Raw genomic sequence first — 19530 nt, forward strand, 5'->3', positions numbered from 1 at the left:
GCCAGTTTAACAGCACCCAGCACCCCTATATCCCTGTATATTCTGATAATACAGTTTGAGTTTATGTAGGGGGCGCTCTCTTCAAACTCTGTTCTCCCTCAGGAGCGACAACTGCACATGGAAACAGAAATGTACTACAAAACCACAGAGGATTTCTCCCAGAGATTACCTTAAAAACAATTGTAATGCCTTTATGTGTATTGTGTTTTTTTTTAATTACAAAGAAAAGCCAAACAGACATTTAGTTTGACATATTATCACTTTAGGACTGGTTTTGTAGAAAAATGACAATGTACTGAATTCTTCATGTAATTTGTATTATTTGCCTCTGAGCTTATTTCTAAAAAAATCAAACACAAAAGTCATTTAACGAGCCTGAGGCCTAATAATGAACAGATGTGTGCTTGTTTCCCATCAGTGTGTTTGGGTCAAATATACAAATCTTCTCATTTTGATGTATGTGGACTCACCATGTTATCCAGCATCCTCATCAGAGACTCAAACTCCAGCTCGCCAACCTTCCACTTGTGCTGTCCACCCAAGTTGACATGTTCCGCTGTGGCTACGTCAAACACTCGTGATGTGTACTTCTCCTTGTCCAGCACTATTAGGTTGTCCACGCTGCCAGCACACGAGATGGCATTCACCTGAAATCACAAAATAAGGACAGGGAGAGGATCGTGTGAGTCTCTACAGCCAATTTATGGCTTGTAGAACATATATTCTATCACCAAATTCTATCTTTGGCATTAAATAATTGACCTAAAATGAGAATACGCAGGAGAAGACTTCCTGACCATTTTCCATGCAGAAGAAAGAAATAATTTACCAAAACCAAAATGAAAACATCAATCTAAAGCATGAAGGAATATACAGTACATGGCATACAACAAACATGGTGGGGGGATTTATTTATAGAAATTAAGCTGGGCTTTGCAGGATGGATTAATGTTTTCTTTTGCCTGACCGGGAAGAGTCAATCAGGAGATTTGGTATGCATTTTACAGCGAGGGACACAACAACATCTCTTAAACCCTCCGTTCAATTTAACACAAAGACATGCAAGTGTCCAACAGCCAAACAGCAAGGAAATCCCTCACATAATAACTTTGATACAAGCATTACTACATCAAGAGATCTATAATAACTCAGCCACTGCACAACACCAATGACGACCTATAATTTAAAAACTATATGTCTGCTTGTATGAACTGTAATTTTGTCATTATGTGACCCCCTTCTTTGCCATCACTCGTTACGTTCAAAATGTGTTCCTTTGATTAGATTCAAAAAAGGGCGGAGAAATATATCAATATTACATCGATATCGTGATATGAGACTAGATATTGTCTTAGATTTTGAATATTGTAACATCCTGATATGACATAAGTGTTGCCTTTTACTTGTTTTAAAGGCTGAATTACAGTAGCGTGATGTCCTTTTCTGAATTTACTAGACTGTTCTAGCTGTTTTATTGTTCTCCTTTTCCCCACTTAAAGGTCAAGGTCCAAGTTTATTTATATAGCACATTTACAGACAGTCACTACTGCCCCAAAGTGCTGTACAAATATAGATAACAACGTAAGATAAAAGCATAATAAATAACCAAATAAAAAACCCTTCTACAACAGAATATGCCAAAAACAATAACAACAATAAAACGTCACAACTCAGCTTAGGTGAAAAGCCAGTGCAAAAAGATGAGTTTATAAAAGCGATTTAAAGCTCTGAATAGAAGAAACTGCTCTAATGTTAAGAGGAAGAGAGTTCCAGAGCTTAGGACATGCCACTGAAAAAGCTCTGTCCCCTCTGGCTTTAAGTCTGGATCTGGGACAATCTCAAAGCAACTGGTCAGCGGATCTAAGGGCTCTGACTGGAGCATGCGAAATCAGCATATCAGGTAAATATGATGGTGCCAGCCCATTAAGGTATTAAAAAGCAAACAATAAGATCTTAAAATGGATTCTAAAAACGACAGGCAGCCAGTGGAGAGACGACAGTACAGGGGTGATGTGGTCACTGCGCCTTTTTCCTGTCAGCAGGCGTGCAACTGCATTCAGAACTAACTGTAATCGGCAAACTGAAGAATGATCAAGGCCAAAGTACAATGAGTTACAATAGTCCAGGCGATTTGTGATCAGGGCATGCACAACTTTTTCCAGTTGGCTATGGGGCAGGTAAGGGTTGACCCTCCCAAGAAGTATGAGCTGAAAGAAGCTTGTTTTGATGAATGATTATTTATCTATAACGTATTATTTAACACGTGATTGTTCTTATGAATACTTATAGAGAAAATAAAATCTGTAAGTCAGGCAGGCGAGAAGCTCTGCTTCGTAGACACTCCTGGTTTGGTATGGCGCGTGGAAGAAGTCGGAACAAAACTGTAGTGCAGATGGAACGCAGAGTGTGTGCGTGCGTTGGTGAGTGTGTACCTGGATTTCGCAGACATAATGGGCATTGTAGATGTAGTGAAAGGCCTCTTCGATGGTCTCTCCAAGAGCTACCACACCGTGATTTCTCAGCACCAAAACCTGTGAGACACACAGACACACACAAAGACACGCAATGGTGATTAGGTACAGAAGAACATTCAGATCCAACAGAGAGTCTTTAGAGGTCCTATGCTTAATTTGCTACAGGTCCATTAATTCACAAGTTACCACCAAACTGATTCCATGTATTAAGGGTTGGGCCACTGGATGACGACAGCAGGACCTGGCAACACACCTGCCAGTGGAAATTACCTTCACTTCCCTGAATGTTTGCCAATTTAGATACTGTTGAAGTCGGATCTTTTTAAAAGAAACCAAGAGCAATAATAGGCTCACATAGAAAAGCACATGCAGGAACACAAATAAGGAGGGGCAGAAGGTAAGTGACATCTCAACAGCATGCGCTGGTTTGACGGTACTTTCCTCTCACCCACACCCTGATAATCAGTTAATTTCTTTATCTTGACTGCAAGGACAAGGAACAAAAACACAAATAAGGTAATTATTACAAAGGTAAATATATAAAGAAGCTAATTAAAAGAGATATATACATTTATGTCTCACTGTTTAATTTAATTTCTACCTACATGTATTGGTTCATTGTATTTTTGGGGGCAATTAATTGTATGCCTATTTATTTATTGAGCATTTATTTATTTCTGTATTTATTCTTAAATATGGTAGACCTGGTCCTCCATACAAGCCCGTGATGTGTAGAAAGTGTTTTAACATGCTCAGGGAAGGATTGTTTTTGTTCCTCGTCCTTGCAGTCAAGATTTTCTGAAATGTTATTTTTTTCATATTTTTTCTTCTGTCTGTATGAGTGTTATCTTTTTATTAACGAAGGTGCATGGTTAAAGAAACAGTTTGACATTTCCTCTGCAATAGATGAGAAGACCAACACCACCCTCTATGTCTGTGTAGTTAATAGGATGCTACAGCCAATCAGCTGACAGTGGTATCAATCTTATTTAACTGCTGGCAAGAAAGCTAATTAGGCATGTTTAAAAAAAAGTGAGCAACTTCTTTACAAACGATGAGGACGGTCCAGTTGGGGGACCCTGTCTGTTTTCTTGGTTTTCCTACCTTGGCTGTAGGCCCCAGGGCTTTCTGCAGCTCTCTGCGCTCCTCCTGGTCGTCCAGGCTGCCCTGGTAGTTGTAGTAGGCGATATCACCCAGGACCAATGACTCCTGGCTGATGGGCAGGATGCCACACTTCATAGATGACACCTAAAGCAGGAGGAAGGTCAAATGAAGGCAGCAGAGACACATGAGAGATAAGAGGCTTTTTACAGATGTGTTACAGCCATTTACTTCATCTAAAGCGCTAGTTGCACGGAATAGATTTTACTTGAAAAATTACAGACATGGCAGATGTGCACGGGAATAAGATTACAGAAGACCTCCACAATTATTGTAAAATTACTGGAAGTTACTAGGTAATGCTAGTCCTGTGCATGCCTCTGTAAAGAATACTTTACAACTCTGCACTTGTCTGATGCCGGCAGAGACAAGGCACCTTTGTTGCATTTCACAAACACTTCCCATAACAGGGTCCTTTTACACACCAGTGTTCCTCTGCATATTCACATTATTAATACCATAATTATAGAGTATCAAAGTGGATAAAGATGAGACTTTTTTTATTCCTGGATGAAATTCACAAGCTACCAGCCAAGTCAAGCTTCTGCTGTTATTTTGTCTAATGTAACTCAAAAGTAACTCAAAGGTAATGTAAAGCACTACAATTCAGAGACAGTAATATAACTTATTACTCTCAAATGACAGTAACTTATAATCTATAATGTATTACATTTTTGAAGCAACTTGCCCAACACTGGATATAATGCACTTTTTACATTTCTAAACCCCCCCCTGAAACAACTCAACTCAGAATCCAACATTTTATTATCACGTTCCCTGTCAAAAAGAGCTTCAGTTGTTCTGCAGGTTAATCGGGTGCTTTGACAATCATCTGCTTCAACTCACAGCAGCGGTGGCTGGAGTGTGCACATGTATGATGCAGCGGATGTCGGGGCGCATGGAGTAGATGGCAGCGTGGGGACTGAAACCTTGGGGGTCGACTCTTAGGTTGGTGGAGCCTTGTTCGATCACTTCCCCGATGATGTTGACCTTCACCTGGGGAAACAAAGGGGAGGAGACAACGTCAGTGAGCGATGGACGTAAAGCCGTTAATACCCCAAACATTTCCCCTTTTTTCTAACTGGCGCAAAATACACTAAAACAAAAGCTGAGCAAGCTTTTTGAAACTTCACAGCAGCATCATCTAAACGGCCCTCTTTAGAACGGGGGAGAGGGAATATGATAAGGCTGGAGGGAGACATACTGGATAACTAACTGTGACCTGATCACTGTAATTAAATATTCCCAGGCACTAAAGCACCTCTAGAGACTGACATAACCAGATCCACCACCTCACACATAACACAGAGCTGATCCATTAACTAAGAAGACATAAACACATGTCAAAATCAATCAGCATTTATGACAGAAATCACATTATCATCTGTATATCCTCTCCTTCCGCTCGTCTCTAGGAAATGCATTGGAGTGTTACCGGGAAACATAATATAGTATAGGATTGACATGATGTCCTTTACTATGACAACTTCATTACCAGACAGTTAGCAGTTATTAGATTACAGGAGGGGAGAGAAGAGTGATGGAGGGAAAGATAGAGGTAGAGATCTGGAGGGAAGAGAGAAAATGAAGACAGATAACTGGACAAAGATACTTAGGTATAAAACCCGAAGAAAGAGCAACTGTTTGCGGATGTCGGTACTTGCTGTGAAAGCTAATAACAAACAGCCAACACAGCTCTGCCTGCAGACCTTGTACAAAGGCTTCTATGATACAAACCAGAACCTACAAGCTCACATTTCTCTTTCACAATAAAAAGTTGTAAGTGTGTGTAATGACAACAGTAGAGGGCATCCATTCTCCATTCTGAAGCTAATAAAAGACACCCAGTTTAGTTAAATATGTACAGAGTCTAACTTTTTTAATTATGCGCTTCATGTGGGCTGCACTTTGCGCCTTCCTTCAGAAGAATTGGGTTCCCTGGAGAAACTTATTAAGCAGGGGAACCAGGGAAGGCTTGCTGCAATGAAATCCGGGAAAGCAGTGTCTGCACAATGCCCTTAACAGCCTTTTTAGCATAAAAGCTCCCTAGCTCCCTTAGAGATAGCGTAAGAAGCACAGTCATCCGTGAGGAGTTCGGAGTAGAACCGCTGCACCTTTGCGTCGAAAGGAGCCAGCTGAGGTGGTTCGGGCATCTGGTAAGGATGCCTCCTGGGTGCTTCCCTCGGGAGGTGTTCCAGGCACGTCCAGCTGAGAGGAGGCCTCGGGGAAGACCCAGGACTAGGTGGAGAGATTCTATCTCTAACCTGGCCTGGGAACGCTTCGGGATGATGGATGGCTGGATGGCATATTTATATCATCAACATCACAAACTAACGCATTAGTGAATCTGGCTTTACGTACAAAAAAGCATGAAACCTGTACCGTCTATGTCTACAAAGTGACATGTGTTTTGGTATTGCAATAACAATTAGAATGCCATAAAAAAGATTGATTAATTAAAACAGCGAGGTGGAGTCCACAGCTTGTGGGTATGTCTGAGTCAACTTATTTTTTAAACAGACACATGGATGTTTGGATGGATGACTGTCTATTGATCTTTTATCCAGTAGAGGAAAGTGAAAGGCACTAGCCGAGCGTAACTAACAACCGCCATCTTTGCCTCCACACACAGCCAGAGCCGCAGCCAGCTGTCAGGAGATCAAACATTGATTGGTTTAAATCACATGTCCAGTACAATTTCAGTTCACCCTGTCACGTTCTTCATCATGCAGCTCCCTCACACCATTGATGACACCCTCGACCTACTGCTGAGAGGGCCTTCGACAAACATAGCACTTCTAATTATAAAAAGATGCCAAAGGACGTATCTGAAAGAATCAGAAATGTGACTCGACTGAATAAAAGGTAGTTGATAAGTACCATGACTGTGATGCAAGGTCCGTCTCTATCATTGCACTGACACCAAACTGTTTAGCTTGAAAGATCAATGTAATGGACAATCGAGAAAATCAAATGACCCCGCCTTCACCTCAGAGCTCCAGCAGACAGATTGAGAGGGTGAGGCAGATGGAAACTAAACTCCAGCCTTTCTCTGGCGCTACAGCCTTCACCCACCTCACCCCAGCATGACCTCCCAAACTCTTTATTCTGGATGACTTCCACTTAATCAACCTGTTTGCGCTCTAAACAATTGAACTCAGCCATGTAACTATAGAGATCCCTAGATCAAAACAGGCTGAAGAAGAAGAAGAAGAAGAAGAAGAAGAAGAAGAAGGGGATGAGGTTAGCGAGAAGAGTGAAACCCAGCAGCAACAGACTGCCATCAAAACACAAACAGACTAAATCCCAGTCAGGTCAATTTGATGGTGCCAGACAACATCATTTTGGCACGTATCCCAACAGTTGCAACTAAAACACTACACTAAAAATTCTGAATGTTTTTGTCTATCACCCGTTTCTGGTTTGTACAATTAGTAGCAGTGAAGATGCACTATGATTTTTTGTGTTCAAGTGTTTTACATTATTTCTTTTTATTTTAATTTATGAAATTTAGCATATTTGTGTCCTCAGAGGTTTGGCAATTGCTGGAAAGTGCGCTAAACTTTATTTTTTCATTGTAACGTTTGTTTGACAAAGTTCATTTAAAATGTTATTTATACATTAATTATAAAATCAACAGTATGTAACATAATAAATCTGTCTTGCCTTGCCTTGCATTCACTCTCTTTGGATCAGCTGGAACTAAACTTCAGCTAAGATGTCATGCCTATCTCTGCCTGCCAACCGCTGTGTGTGTGTGTGTGTGTGTGTGTTTGCACAGGTGTTAAAGATAAAGTAGGAGAGAAGTACACAAAGCAGAGAGAACAGAAGAGAAAAAAAGACAGAAGATATTATTCAAGTGCTAAGTGACTTTTATGAAAACTTTAGTAATGTCACAAAACATAAAAAGCTAATTTGTGGGGGAGTTTTATGTAGCTTTGTTTGCTTAATGCACATCAATATTTTTGTCTGAATATCAAACAAACCACATCCACCGGAAACATGAAAGGCATTTCATGGATGTACTGCTATAGGGCAAGTTTGCCATATTTAATGGATTAAACCACAATTAGTGTTTTATATATGGAAACTCCTAAAGTTTCACAAGTTGGAGTTGACAAAAACAGTATTTTCCAAAGCAAAAATTTATGTTAAAGTGCTTGATGCGCATCAAATCTAAACAATCCTTTGGCTGGCTGGTCATGCCAAGCATTCTGTTCGTCATTAATTTATTTAGGTTATTCAGTATGTCTACAAAACTATTCATGTCATACATTTTGTTATTACTACCAGGGTCAGGGTGCCATATCTTGTTTTTAACACAGACAGTGACACAGCATGCACACGTGGTGCTATGTGCAGACTATCAACCTAAATCACAATGTTAGCTGACTTGTTGGCAGAGAGAGAGAGAGAGAGAGAGAGAGAGAGAGAGAGAGAGAGAGAGAGAGGCAAGTCCTTTGTGGTGATGTGAGGACCAAAAAACACTGAAATTAAGTTTAATATTTTCCCCTTAAACAATTCCAGGAAGCAAATTAAACCAAGTAAATATGTAGTTAAGTTACGTGGAAAAACATTAGCCCTGTCCAATGAAGGCCAAAACCTTAATAATCAGAGCACTGTTGGCAAACATACACTGACAAGGTCACAATGTTATTTGTTTCACTCTAACCAAGGGATAGCTAAAGTCATAGTTAACCTTTAAAATCAATTCCTAAATAATCTCTTTGCTATGGGTTTCTTATTTCTTTGTGTTTCAATTGCAAAGTTACACAAACACCCCAGTGTTCCAGTAACCAGTATCTAGTCAGGTGAAATTACCTCACCTCATTTTATAATTTTAGCATATAAGTGTGTATACTTATATACTAAAATTGCAAAATGAGGTGAGGTAATTTCACCTTACCTTGTGTGTACACACACACACACACACACACACACACACACACACACACACACACACACACACACACACACAGTGTATATAACAATTACATATACATAATAACATTGGAAAGGGTCCACAGCTTCTCATGTCTCTTACCAGGTTTGACGCAGAAGCCTCAGAGAATGACAGTCCTCTGGGGAGGATGAGGATGTGGTCTTGCTCTTTACTGACTCGAGCCTAAGAAAAGAAAAGGTCAAATCACTTTCTCACTGGGGTATGAATCTGATTGAAATTTGGCAACAACCAAGCTAAACTTTGAAAAACAAAAAAACAGCCCTTAGTAAGGATAGATTATACTTATTCTTTCTGGTCAAAATTCAAGTGAGCGACAAGTCAAAGTAAAATCTGTCTATCATTATTATTATTATTTTTACTATTATTATTAGTTCTTCTTACTGTGATGTACGAGGTGGGGAAGTGGGCCCAGCTGAACAGGTCCACCACTCTGTGGAGACTGGCCAGTTTACAGCGGGTCAGCTTCTCGCCTTTCACCATTGTGCTGGATTCCATTCCATACATGTCGTTGATGGGAGTGACCATCCCCAGACCTTAACGATGTAATTATCAGGGTTAAAGGGAAAAAAATATGCATTAAAGAAAATAGTACTTGTCGTATTCAGATTACACTTTTATCCTCTCTTCCTAACGACGACAAAAACAACAGGCAAACATCTGTCTTTTTTTAATGATGTATCTGACACATCGGGCTCCACGTGAAACACACTGAGGGGATCTAAACTCCAACTAGGGCTGCACAATTAATCAAATTTTAATCACAATCGAGATTTTGACTTCCCACGATCAAGCGTTTTTTTTAAAATGCGTCATTTCATAGAACCGTAAACCCCCGTCTGCCCATGTGCCAGCTATCTTGGAACAAACAGGGGCTTGAGTTGAGCTATATGCATCTGCTGAAAAGAGCCATGATGTTTGGAGACCAATAACAAGAAAAACAAACACGCAGAGTTAGACACAAAACATCAATCCATCAGGTAAGTATTTTATTTTGTGGAACCATTTTTCACACAAAATGGAAACAGCACAGATATAATGGGTTATAGTGTGACTTGTCATGCCTGCCCCATTAACTTCAGTAGAACAAACCAAAGTCTGGCACCCATGCAAAATTCTAATGACGTATGGCTCTTCCTTCTTTTTAAGATTCCTTGATTATGGGTTAATGCTGAACTGAACTACTATATTGCCTTTGACATGTAATTCTGCATTAGTTGTGCATTCCAGCCCTGTGATTGAAAGCAGACTTCACATATGGGCTCCTGGACAGAACTCCAAGATCAAAAAACCAGAGAAGTATGCGTAGCTTTTCCGGAGTCTGGGGTTGGGTTGTCTTGGAGTATTTATGCCGTTAAGCACACAAAGCTCATGTTTGGATATGGATCTCCTCTCTTCAAATATTGATGCTGTGTTTTGTTTTTCAGTGCAGTGCAAAGCAGTTGCACCTTGGGCAAGGATGATATGTTTTGCCAAATGTTAGTGTCTTGTTGCCTAGGGTAAAGTGCCACAGCACTATGAGCACTTACTGAGGGGGGAGGTGTTGAAGCCAGCCACAGTGCTGGCCATGAAGAAGTCTGCAATCTGTCTGAGGGCCAGCAGGCCGGTGGGGTTGTTCCCCTTCCGCTGCTGTTCCTGGATCAGACTCTCCAACTCCTCTTTGAAGGCCTGGAAGAGATAAGAAGATATGATGTGATGTGTCAAAAAACTCTAGAAACTGAACCCTCAGATTTTTCTACATGCAGATGGGAAAGCAATTTTTTCAACATATAGCTATTTAGACTAAACTTCATTTGATAATTTTTTTATGAAAAATCCCACCTGAAAATGAACAATATCCAATATTTGTATACTATGAAACCATGCCTTTAAGAACTTTGAGTTACAAGATTGGACACCTCAATCAGGTATTATGCAGCTTTAATTGTAAATAAAAGATAATTTATTTAATTCTGAAGATGGAGCTTTAGCTTTCTTGAACTATAATGATATCTAAAAAAATTAAAAAGACAGGGATAGATGATGGTGAGACAGATTAGAGTTGGAGGGAGAAGGCAGAGCAGGGGATTAGTGGAGACAGGGATGAAAGAGTAAAAAAATATGGGAACATTAAGAGAGACAGGAAGAGAGGGAATAAAGAGGGAGACGTGTTAATCACAGATTAGACATGCTCCTCTGGTGTCAATCTGAATCGTCCTCAAAGAGCTCTACAAAGCTGGCTCAGGATAGGCTGGCTTTCCCAACAAGCTGAGTCAGGATTGGCCGTCGGGCTAGCTTGCTGCCTGCGTTTTGATTGGCTTGGAGAAAGAGAGAGAGTGTGTGTATATGTGTGTGTGTGTGTGTGTGTGAGTGTGTGTGTGGCTAATCCTCAAATCCAGACTACAGTCATCTGTTGAATCAACAGACACAATACAGTAATGGTAACATGCTCCTATGCAAGACCAGATGCAGACACAGTTGGCTGCGTTTTGTCATGTAAAGCATTGTGTGGCTTTGTGCTTTAAATCTTCTTCAAAGCAAATCATCACAAAACAGCTCATAACTCAAACGTTCCAATAGAAATCACAAGACTTCTCAGTGTCAGTTTGAATGTGATGATTCTACCTATTCCAGACATGTTATATTAATGATACAGCTATAGTCAAATCCAGGCTACAGTGTAACAGCACACAATATACTGTAATATATGTTCAACATATTAATCTGGTTGGTTACCTCTCATGGGGCCCACTTATATGCCCCTTCTTGCTATTATAACAAAAGATGTGACCAGTACAGAGGTAATACAGAGCAATACATGATCAAGTGTTCTGACATACAGTAAAAAGATAATGAAATGTTATTTTCCACATCAGGACACCTTGATTTGTATTGCCTGTTCACATTGTCATCCACTTGTTTTAAAGTTTGCCTGTAGTGAGTTTAACCCAAGGTCTGTTCCACTGAACAAGAGAGTTTATTGGCAACAAAAGACAGTTCATATGTTTAACTTTAGTTTTCTGTACTTTGTGTTTATGTTGTTTGCACAGATGACTTCCAACAGGTCACAAATGCTCTGCTGCTGTCATAGTAACACTAAAATATATACATTTAAATGAAAACTCAAACATCTCCTGGCTTGACTAAAATCTTATAACCTGCACCATCTCACTGTACTAGATGCTAGAAAGGATTTCCTGATTTCTCCATCTGGCCAACCATCCTTTTACCAGTTTAAATTAATAGTATTTAAATCTTTATAAATTCATTTTTCAAAATTCCAGTGTGTAGTGTGTATCTCCTGCAGGTATGGCTTTTGTCTGCAATGCCTTAAGGGTTATATTTGTCCACTTTAATTTCCTGGTGGAAATTCAAAACCAGCGTTTGGAATTTGTGGCAAAATCAGCCCAGCCCGAGAGTGAAAATAGGCCATAAAACTATTTCCATGCAATTACTCCTATTGCAGGGCAACATCCAATACTCATGCCTTTCTTTCATCTTATTGCTTATGCAACAGTCAACACATTCCCAATCGAGCTGTGCTCAAAAAATCTTTGACACTTAACTTCCCCTTGTCCCTGTTATGTGAATGGAATTGAGGCCTTTGGTTTTATGCCCATGTGGGGGTGTTTTGTTAAAAGTGGAGCAACCCCCTGTGTCAGGACACATCCAGTCCCAGAGCACCGCTGATTCTGAACCCTAGCCAGACATTCCTCAGTCCCTAGTGGCAAGGTTGCTGTGGAAACTGGCCTGTTGCGGATGTCTGACAGTGGTCGGTCAGTTTTTTTCTTTTTCTTTTTCAGTTGTTGTTGTTCTGGGCATTTCTGTTTCATAGTCTGTTGTGCCATCACTTTGACATTGAAGCCGCAGTGCTACAAATACTTTTTACTGGAGCCAGAGCAGAGACTCTTGACCCTCAGGCAGATTCTGTGTTCCTGACTAGAAAGGTTTTTTGTTTTTGGTCTGTGCTGCAAGATTATTGCTAGCTTGAGACTGATTGCTCTGACAAAATGGCAACTAAGATAAATGAAAATCCAATCAGCAGACACAATCAAACTTCAATTAAAAGATTTTTTGGCACACGCTGTGAACACAACACTGACATTCCAATGCTGTTTGAGTTTAAACTTGTCGGCTGACAACATATCCAGCAATTCAAAAACAACAATCACATTTGGAGTTGGAGTGTTTCTGGCCACCTGATGAATGTCCAAATTTTCTCTCATTGCTCTGTTTTGGTTTCCACTAACTCCTGGGGATATCTGGCTATGTAACTCCTAAATTAGTAGAAAATGTAATTAGCTAAAAGAAGCTAAAAACCTTTAAACCTTTAAAAAAAAAGACAATATTTCAGCACAACAGATTTGCACTGTTTTGGAATGAAAGGTAGCGCACACACACAAACACACACACACACACACACACACACACACGCACACACACACACACACGCACACACACACACACGCACACACACACACACACACACACACACACACGCGCACACACACGCATACAGGCACACAGGCCAGGCCCATTAGCTCTGGTGCCAGCTGACTCTGTGACCCAGACGGTTTTCTGCCATGTCAGCAGGGCCAAATGACAGTGCTATGGCAGTAATAGCTCACACACACACACACACAATTAGATGTCTTCTGTCAATAAGCTGAATGACTGTGCCGCCCGCAGAGATGAACAGAGAAAAGGTGAGCCCTGTTTGTACCGTTGACCATGTTGAGCAATAGGTTCACTGTTTGCAGCAAACTGCTCTACAGTTTGTGTTCCCAAGAAGATTATGACAGCAGGGATTTGACCTGCACCATCTGAACAGATTAATCCTGGGGCCTAAAGTGGATCGTATCATTAATATTTTGGCAAAACCCTGCAAACATCTGCAGCAGAAAACAACATCACACATAATGTGTGTTTTTTCACAGCTGTGGCGTAACCGAACACTCCCACTTCAACCCAAAGAAAGGACATCAAATGGACCTTCAAAATGGCATTACATCATTGCAGTTGCAGCACGTTTGTCTCTGGGAGGAAAAATAGCACACGTATACATCATCTACCTGATTAAAATCCCTGACAGGCAACCAGGCTAAGCAAGATGGTGGAAAGAAATTTGATCCAATCAGAGTAATGAGGAAAGGTTTCTGTGTCTGCTCCAAAATGGCAGAAGGGAACTGTAACGGCATGTCAATGAAGTTAACATGCCGACTGAGCTTGGCCAACACTTTAACGTCAAAGCAAGAATGAAGAAAGTAGTAAAACCTGTCCCCTTACACAAAGTAACAAAAATGTCGGATATGGAATTGTTTCAACCTTCTCTGTTATAAAGGTTGGAGCTTATCTGTTTTTCTATCGGCTGGTTGGTAGTTGCTTCCACAGGACATGATGAGTCTTGATGGCATGCCGTGTTGAAGGACATTACGTCAAGAGCAGATTCTTCCTGGAAAGAGTAGCTTACTTTCCTAAACTTTACTATTTGGTGGATGTGAACAAAAATACATTTTCCCATGCACATTTTCAATAATGAGTCCCCTTCTCCAGGGGACAATGTAAACTTTTCTTTGAATTACTACAGGAAGAGCTGGTATCATATTAATTAAGGAGACCTCTTCTTTTGTTGCAGATACAGGTGACACTTAAACAGTTGTACATCATCCTGTGGGAAAGGAAGACGGGAGTTTTTATGACTTTTTTGGAGTAAGGCCGATCCTGCATGTCTGCGCTTGTGCACTAATAAAAAAGGAGCGATGGTTTCATCATAGCCTCACACACGTGTGCCCTTATGTGAAATAAAACTATAACAGTTTGTACAGTAGATTTTTTTTTTTTAAGTCTGTTGTTGTTTAGGTACAAAGCAAACCAAGAATTGAACGACAGTTATCCACAGCCTTAACTAAGAATATCATATGTCCACTTCTGTTTTCTGTGAACACTGTGGTTTGAGGTCATGTTGATGTTGGTGTGTTTTTTATTGCCTTTTTTTCTCTATGGTTATTTACTGTTTTACTGCTGTATGTACTAATACCTTGAGTGCAAAACAAATTGCCCGCGGGGCAATAAAGGTTTCCTTCATTTCCCATAGCAGGTTAGGATTATGTTCTCACTCCTACAAACCGGCATCACAGTTCACCTGGAAGAACATAGTGACCTGCATTTTTCAGGTCTGTCAGTGACGACACCCAAGCTCAGATTGCATTATTGTCAACTGGACGGATAAACCAAAGTAACCTCAACAGACTTGAAATAAAACCTTTTGGACATCCATGCCAGGAAAAGAATCTATACACTGTATATACAGAAACATACATGCACAGATAGACAAAAGGCAAACACACATACACACACACACACACATATACTTAAAGCTTTTGGGCACAAACGCACACTAGGTGAGGCCTGTAATTTTAGCCACAACCTTCCCAGTTATGTCAGCACAATGCTGTTCTTTTAAACCACCAGCGTGACAGTGTTACAAAGTAAGAGAGAGTGCCTGCCTGCGAGCTTGCCAATGCTATTGATTTCCCCCGTCTAACCTCAGAGTGTGTGAACGTAAAATTGGTCCCAAACTTCAGCTGCAATGGGTCCCTTCTCTGCATAAACTCTCTGCCCTTTTACTTGAAGGAAATACTTGTTCACCCTGACAGAAATGAAGGGAAATGGGGATCAACGGGGATCATTTACACAACTCCCATTTTTAACCCTTGTACCTGGTATTTGGGTCAAATTGAACCATTTAAAATTTTTACAAGAAGAAAATTGTACAATGAACATTTTTTTCCTACTTGAGATCAATGGCCTTATCTTATTTTCTGTGAAATACATGTATTCTTGACTCAATTCAGAAAATTATTCTGGATATGACCACTTGTATTTTTTCCAAGATAAGTATGATCACATAGTGGATTTTCAACATGAATTATAACCTTATGACAAAAAGCAAATCACACTTCCATTTTAAATTGTGTTCTAATAGAGACTAATTACATTCCCTAAACCTATGTTATCTCAATTGTTTGAAATTGATATAAAGACAACATTTGTTAATAGATTATGCAGTATGAAAACAATACAAGGTATAAAAGTGTCAATAAAGTGTATCCATGAATGAAGATGACACTGTAGTATGTGTGAGGATAAAGTGTGTCAATACATGAGTTGCAGATGGAGATATGTCAATCCAGCTGTTTCTCTCCCAAAACAAATTCTGGTTACCTCAAATCAAGATATTAGCCAACACAGAGTAACATTTCCATATCAGTGCTACCCAACCTAAACGCAAATTTAGAATTTGTCTAACACTCCTTCACTGCATGGAACTTATTGAAATCCTTTTTATGTATGGCAACATGAGGAGAGGAATTGCTGTGGCACTAAAAACTGAGTCAGAGGATTGTCGTGAATGAATGAAAGTAACTGACAGCGGAAACATGGAAACTGTATTTAATGTGGATCACGTCATGGCTGATAACGGATCCACTTAATCAGGTCAGTATCAGCGAGATTACCCTGCCGGCATATTGAATTGGTGCATTCCCAGTGTCAAATAGAATTCACGCAACAGTTTTAGCAAAACCAAAAAACATGTGTGACTAAAACATACCTGTCATGGATTTTTAATAAAAGATGTTGATTTCAGTTGCCGGATTGGGGTAGCTAGTAGAAAGCTTACACAGTAAGAACCTAAGGGATTCTTCAGATTTTTGGTCTATCCTTTTGAGTTTGCAGATGAGCTCAAGTGTACTTAGTAACACTTCAGTATGTTGCCCTGTCATCCTGAGGGCACTGACCCACTGCTAGAGGTTTTGCTAAGTTCAGCGCACATGAGATGTCGTGATATGCCAAAAGTGAAACAGCTGTCGCTGAGCCACGGCTCTGAGGGGAAAGGCGGTGGATTTTTTAAAGAAGTCTCTGAAGTGAGTTCAACCACTAATGTTCTATTAAATGAGACCTTCAGGACTTTAAAAAGAGAAGGAAAAAGAGAACAGAGGGCAGCCGTGATATTTGCCTCACACAAGGGGGTTCTTGGCAGAACCTGCCAAAGCACCATAAATTATCCACTTGTGTTTTCTGGCAAGTGGGGGGGGAGAGAAAATGCGCACTTCCTCTAAAAACCACAGGACTAGTGCAAATGAGGCTGAGTAAATTTACCGCTTGGCATCAGTAAGTAATTTCTATGGATGATGTACAAACTGGGCCACAAGACCAGAGGAAAACCTAATAGCAAGGGGAAAGCAAGATGAGGGGAGATGCAGAAAATAGCAACAGCAACTCCAATTCAATTTTATCTGATTTAATTTCAAGCCCCTGAGGGCTTTTGACCTTTTGACATTTTGGGAAGCAAATAGAGTCACAGCAAACTAGTTCACAACACAGACCGAAGCTCAACCACAGAATTGAACATAAACAAATTCATATCATGATTTACCAACTATGACATCACAAGAGTTGGATTTGCAGCCAAATTTTGTATCCATAAAGGCAACAAAAAACCACCTCAATGTATCTCAAAACCGCCTCAAGGCAAATTTCTATCCTTGCATGTCATACATAAACTCTTCATGTTAGCCAACATTACCACAAAAAGCCTGAAAAAAAGCCTTTGCTTCCCCTTCTCTCTTCCTTCCTCATGTGACTTTAAATAACCAAATAAATCGAGTAATATTACCCAAAGATTGACACACCCATTAACCAGAAAATAACGTTCCACTGTTTATTTTAAGGAAACTACATTATTAATGTATTCTTTCAAATGTAGAAATGTCCGTCTTTAAGTGTTTCACGTGCTGTTAACTGAATCCAACATATTATGGATTGTGTTGCTCTATAGAAGAGATGAAAAGACTATCAGCTCTCAAGTTGAAAATGTGATCAATATTCATGTGTTACGTCCATAAATGTATCAAGGGGGACTTTGCAAGATATGTTTACATTTCATTGGTTTTCAATTTACACATGCGTGTTTCACCTTCCCTCCATCCCTTTCATTTTTGGAGCCTGGTGGTACAAATAGGGACCAAAAAGGGTTAAAGGTTCAGCTGTAGCCTTTGACTTCTAAAGGTAAACAGTGCTGCATGAACAAGGCGGGCGGATGAAGTCAGCTGAGTTGATTCAGTCACGCCTGGTCTATATTGGTCCGACTTTAAATACAACCTGCCATCTGAGCGCTACAAACATGTAATCTGGAGCTGCCACTAGGCCCCATAACACTAGAATCAAAACAAAGAGAGAGAGAGGGAGAGAGAGAGAGAGAGAGAGAGAGAGAGAGAGAGAGAGAGAGAGAGAGAGGTGCCATGTGTGGACTCCCAGCTGGGGACATTCTTATTGTTGTTGTAGCCGAACATGAGACAGCAAGTGACTGAGCAAGATATGGAGATGATAGGAGAGGGAGAGAGCGAGAGAGCACACACACACACACACACACACACACACACACACACACACACACACACACACACACACACATGCCCATGTCAAGCTGGTGACACACCCTTGTTATTGTTGTTGTTGAAAATATCTAAAGCAGTGCTGAGAAGCCAGCTGTCCTGATGTAAGGGCTGAAAAACCCTCTGTGGCCAACAGATACTGCTGACTGGGAGCAGGTTGGCTCACGTTCAAATCCAAATTAAGCGGGAATAATATACATAACACTGCATGACAGCAAGTGTAACACATCAGCAGACATACAGTACACACAGTGTGATGTAGTGGTAGATAATGGCAATGGGAACCCATATGATGTCCAAACCAATCAAATAACACCGGTAATCAAGAGTGATAACAAATAGCTTGTAAAGAAACAAAAGGTATTCAACATAAAATGGAACAAAACCGAAGAATAACAGCAACAACAACAACAAAAAACCTTTAAAAATACTTATATACTTAATAGTAGTATTAATATTTTTTGTGTAAAAGCATTTAGCTACTCACACATCCAGCAAATACTGAACATCATAAGTCCAATATTCACCAGCCCCTGAGGGAATTATCTGACTCTTTAGCTGCTAAATGCTCCATTATGTTTACCAGCTAGTCACTAACTGTGTCTGTCAGCCATTTGGTGCTGAGCAGTTGGTGTATAACAGAACACGGTTGCCTGCTGAGACTGGAACCGAGGTTGATGAACCAAAACAGTAAAGTTTCAGACCATAATAGCAAAACAATGAACTGATACACACTAACAGGCTCCGTAGAGCTCGAGCTTTACTTATCTGTGGGTTGATAACTTAATATCTTTCACTTTAAACATTGTAATGTGATTTTAGCAGCTAAAAGAATTTTTTTAAATAGTTTTGTCTTCATTTAAACCTCGCTTCTATATTTTAATTTAATTTCATATACACACTGAGTTTACACCATGAAGATTAACCAAGAACTAGAGCATGGCTTAAAAGGGGCATCTGAACACACCACAAAGATGGCACGCTGATGTGTTTTCAGCTCCTACCTTGGAGTTAATAACAAACCTGATATATATAGCCATTTTTATAATAACCCTGTGTTCATGAATAAAAACCTCACATACTGACAAACAAAACACACATTCCAGTAATCTAATTAAAAGTTCCACAGAGGCGTAAAATACATATGCTCCTATTATAAATGTAGAACATGTTTGATGGATCACAACAGCTGCATGGCAATGGTTTGCTGGGTGTTGTCAGGCTGTGGTCGGACGGCTCTCTCCGACGGACTCTGCCTCTACCATAAATTCAACAAGCTGAATCGCTGCTGATAAGGGCGGACTGGAGCCAGCTGTGCCAGACACACTGCATTAAACACCAGTGATGGTCGGCCACAGACAAGCTCAATGACGACCCAACAGTGCCCTGCCCGGCTGACTGTCTGCTTAGAGCGGGGCATTTTAATGTACTCACTCATTTGCTCACCCCTAACTGCACTTGTGGTACTCAATCACGTACACAGACAATGTGACACAGACAT

At 40.3% G+C, this 19530-nt stretch overlaps 1 protein-coding gene across 9 annotated transcripts in view; it reads right to left on the reverse strand.

Annotated features, from left to right (window-relative positions):
* The window catches only part of add3a (adducin 3 (gamma) a), a 98667-nt gene that overhangs the window by 13381 nt on the left and 65756 nt on the right, over window positions 1-19530 (reverse strand). For all 9 annotated transcript variants that reach the window (XM_034883390.1, XM_034883339.1, XM_034883376.1 and 6 more), the window contains exons 3-9: window positions 10125-10263; window positions 8980-9131; window positions 8680-8760; window positions 4482-4631; window positions 3579-3722; window positions 2433-2531; window positions 471-647 (exon numbers count right to left, since the gene is read on the reverse strand). In XM_034883390.1, coding sequence (XP_034739281.1) covers window positions 471-647; window positions 2433-2531; window positions 3579-3722; window positions 4482-4631; window positions 8680-8760; window positions 8980-9131; window positions 10125-10263 — 942 coding nt within the window. The remainder of the gene's footprint in view (window positions 1-470; window positions 648-2432; window positions 2532-3578; window positions 3723-4481; window positions 4632-8679; window positions 8761-8979; window positions 9132-10124; window positions 10264-19530) is intronic.

This window comes from Etheostoma cragini, chromosome 2 (genome assembly GCF_013103735.1).
Source record: "Etheostoma cragini isolate CJK2018 chromosome 2, CSU_Ecrag_1.0, whole genome shotgun sequence".
Taxonomy (NCBI): domain Eukaryota; kingdom Metazoa; phylum Chordata; class Actinopteri; order Perciformes; family Percidae; genus Etheostoma; species Etheostoma cragini.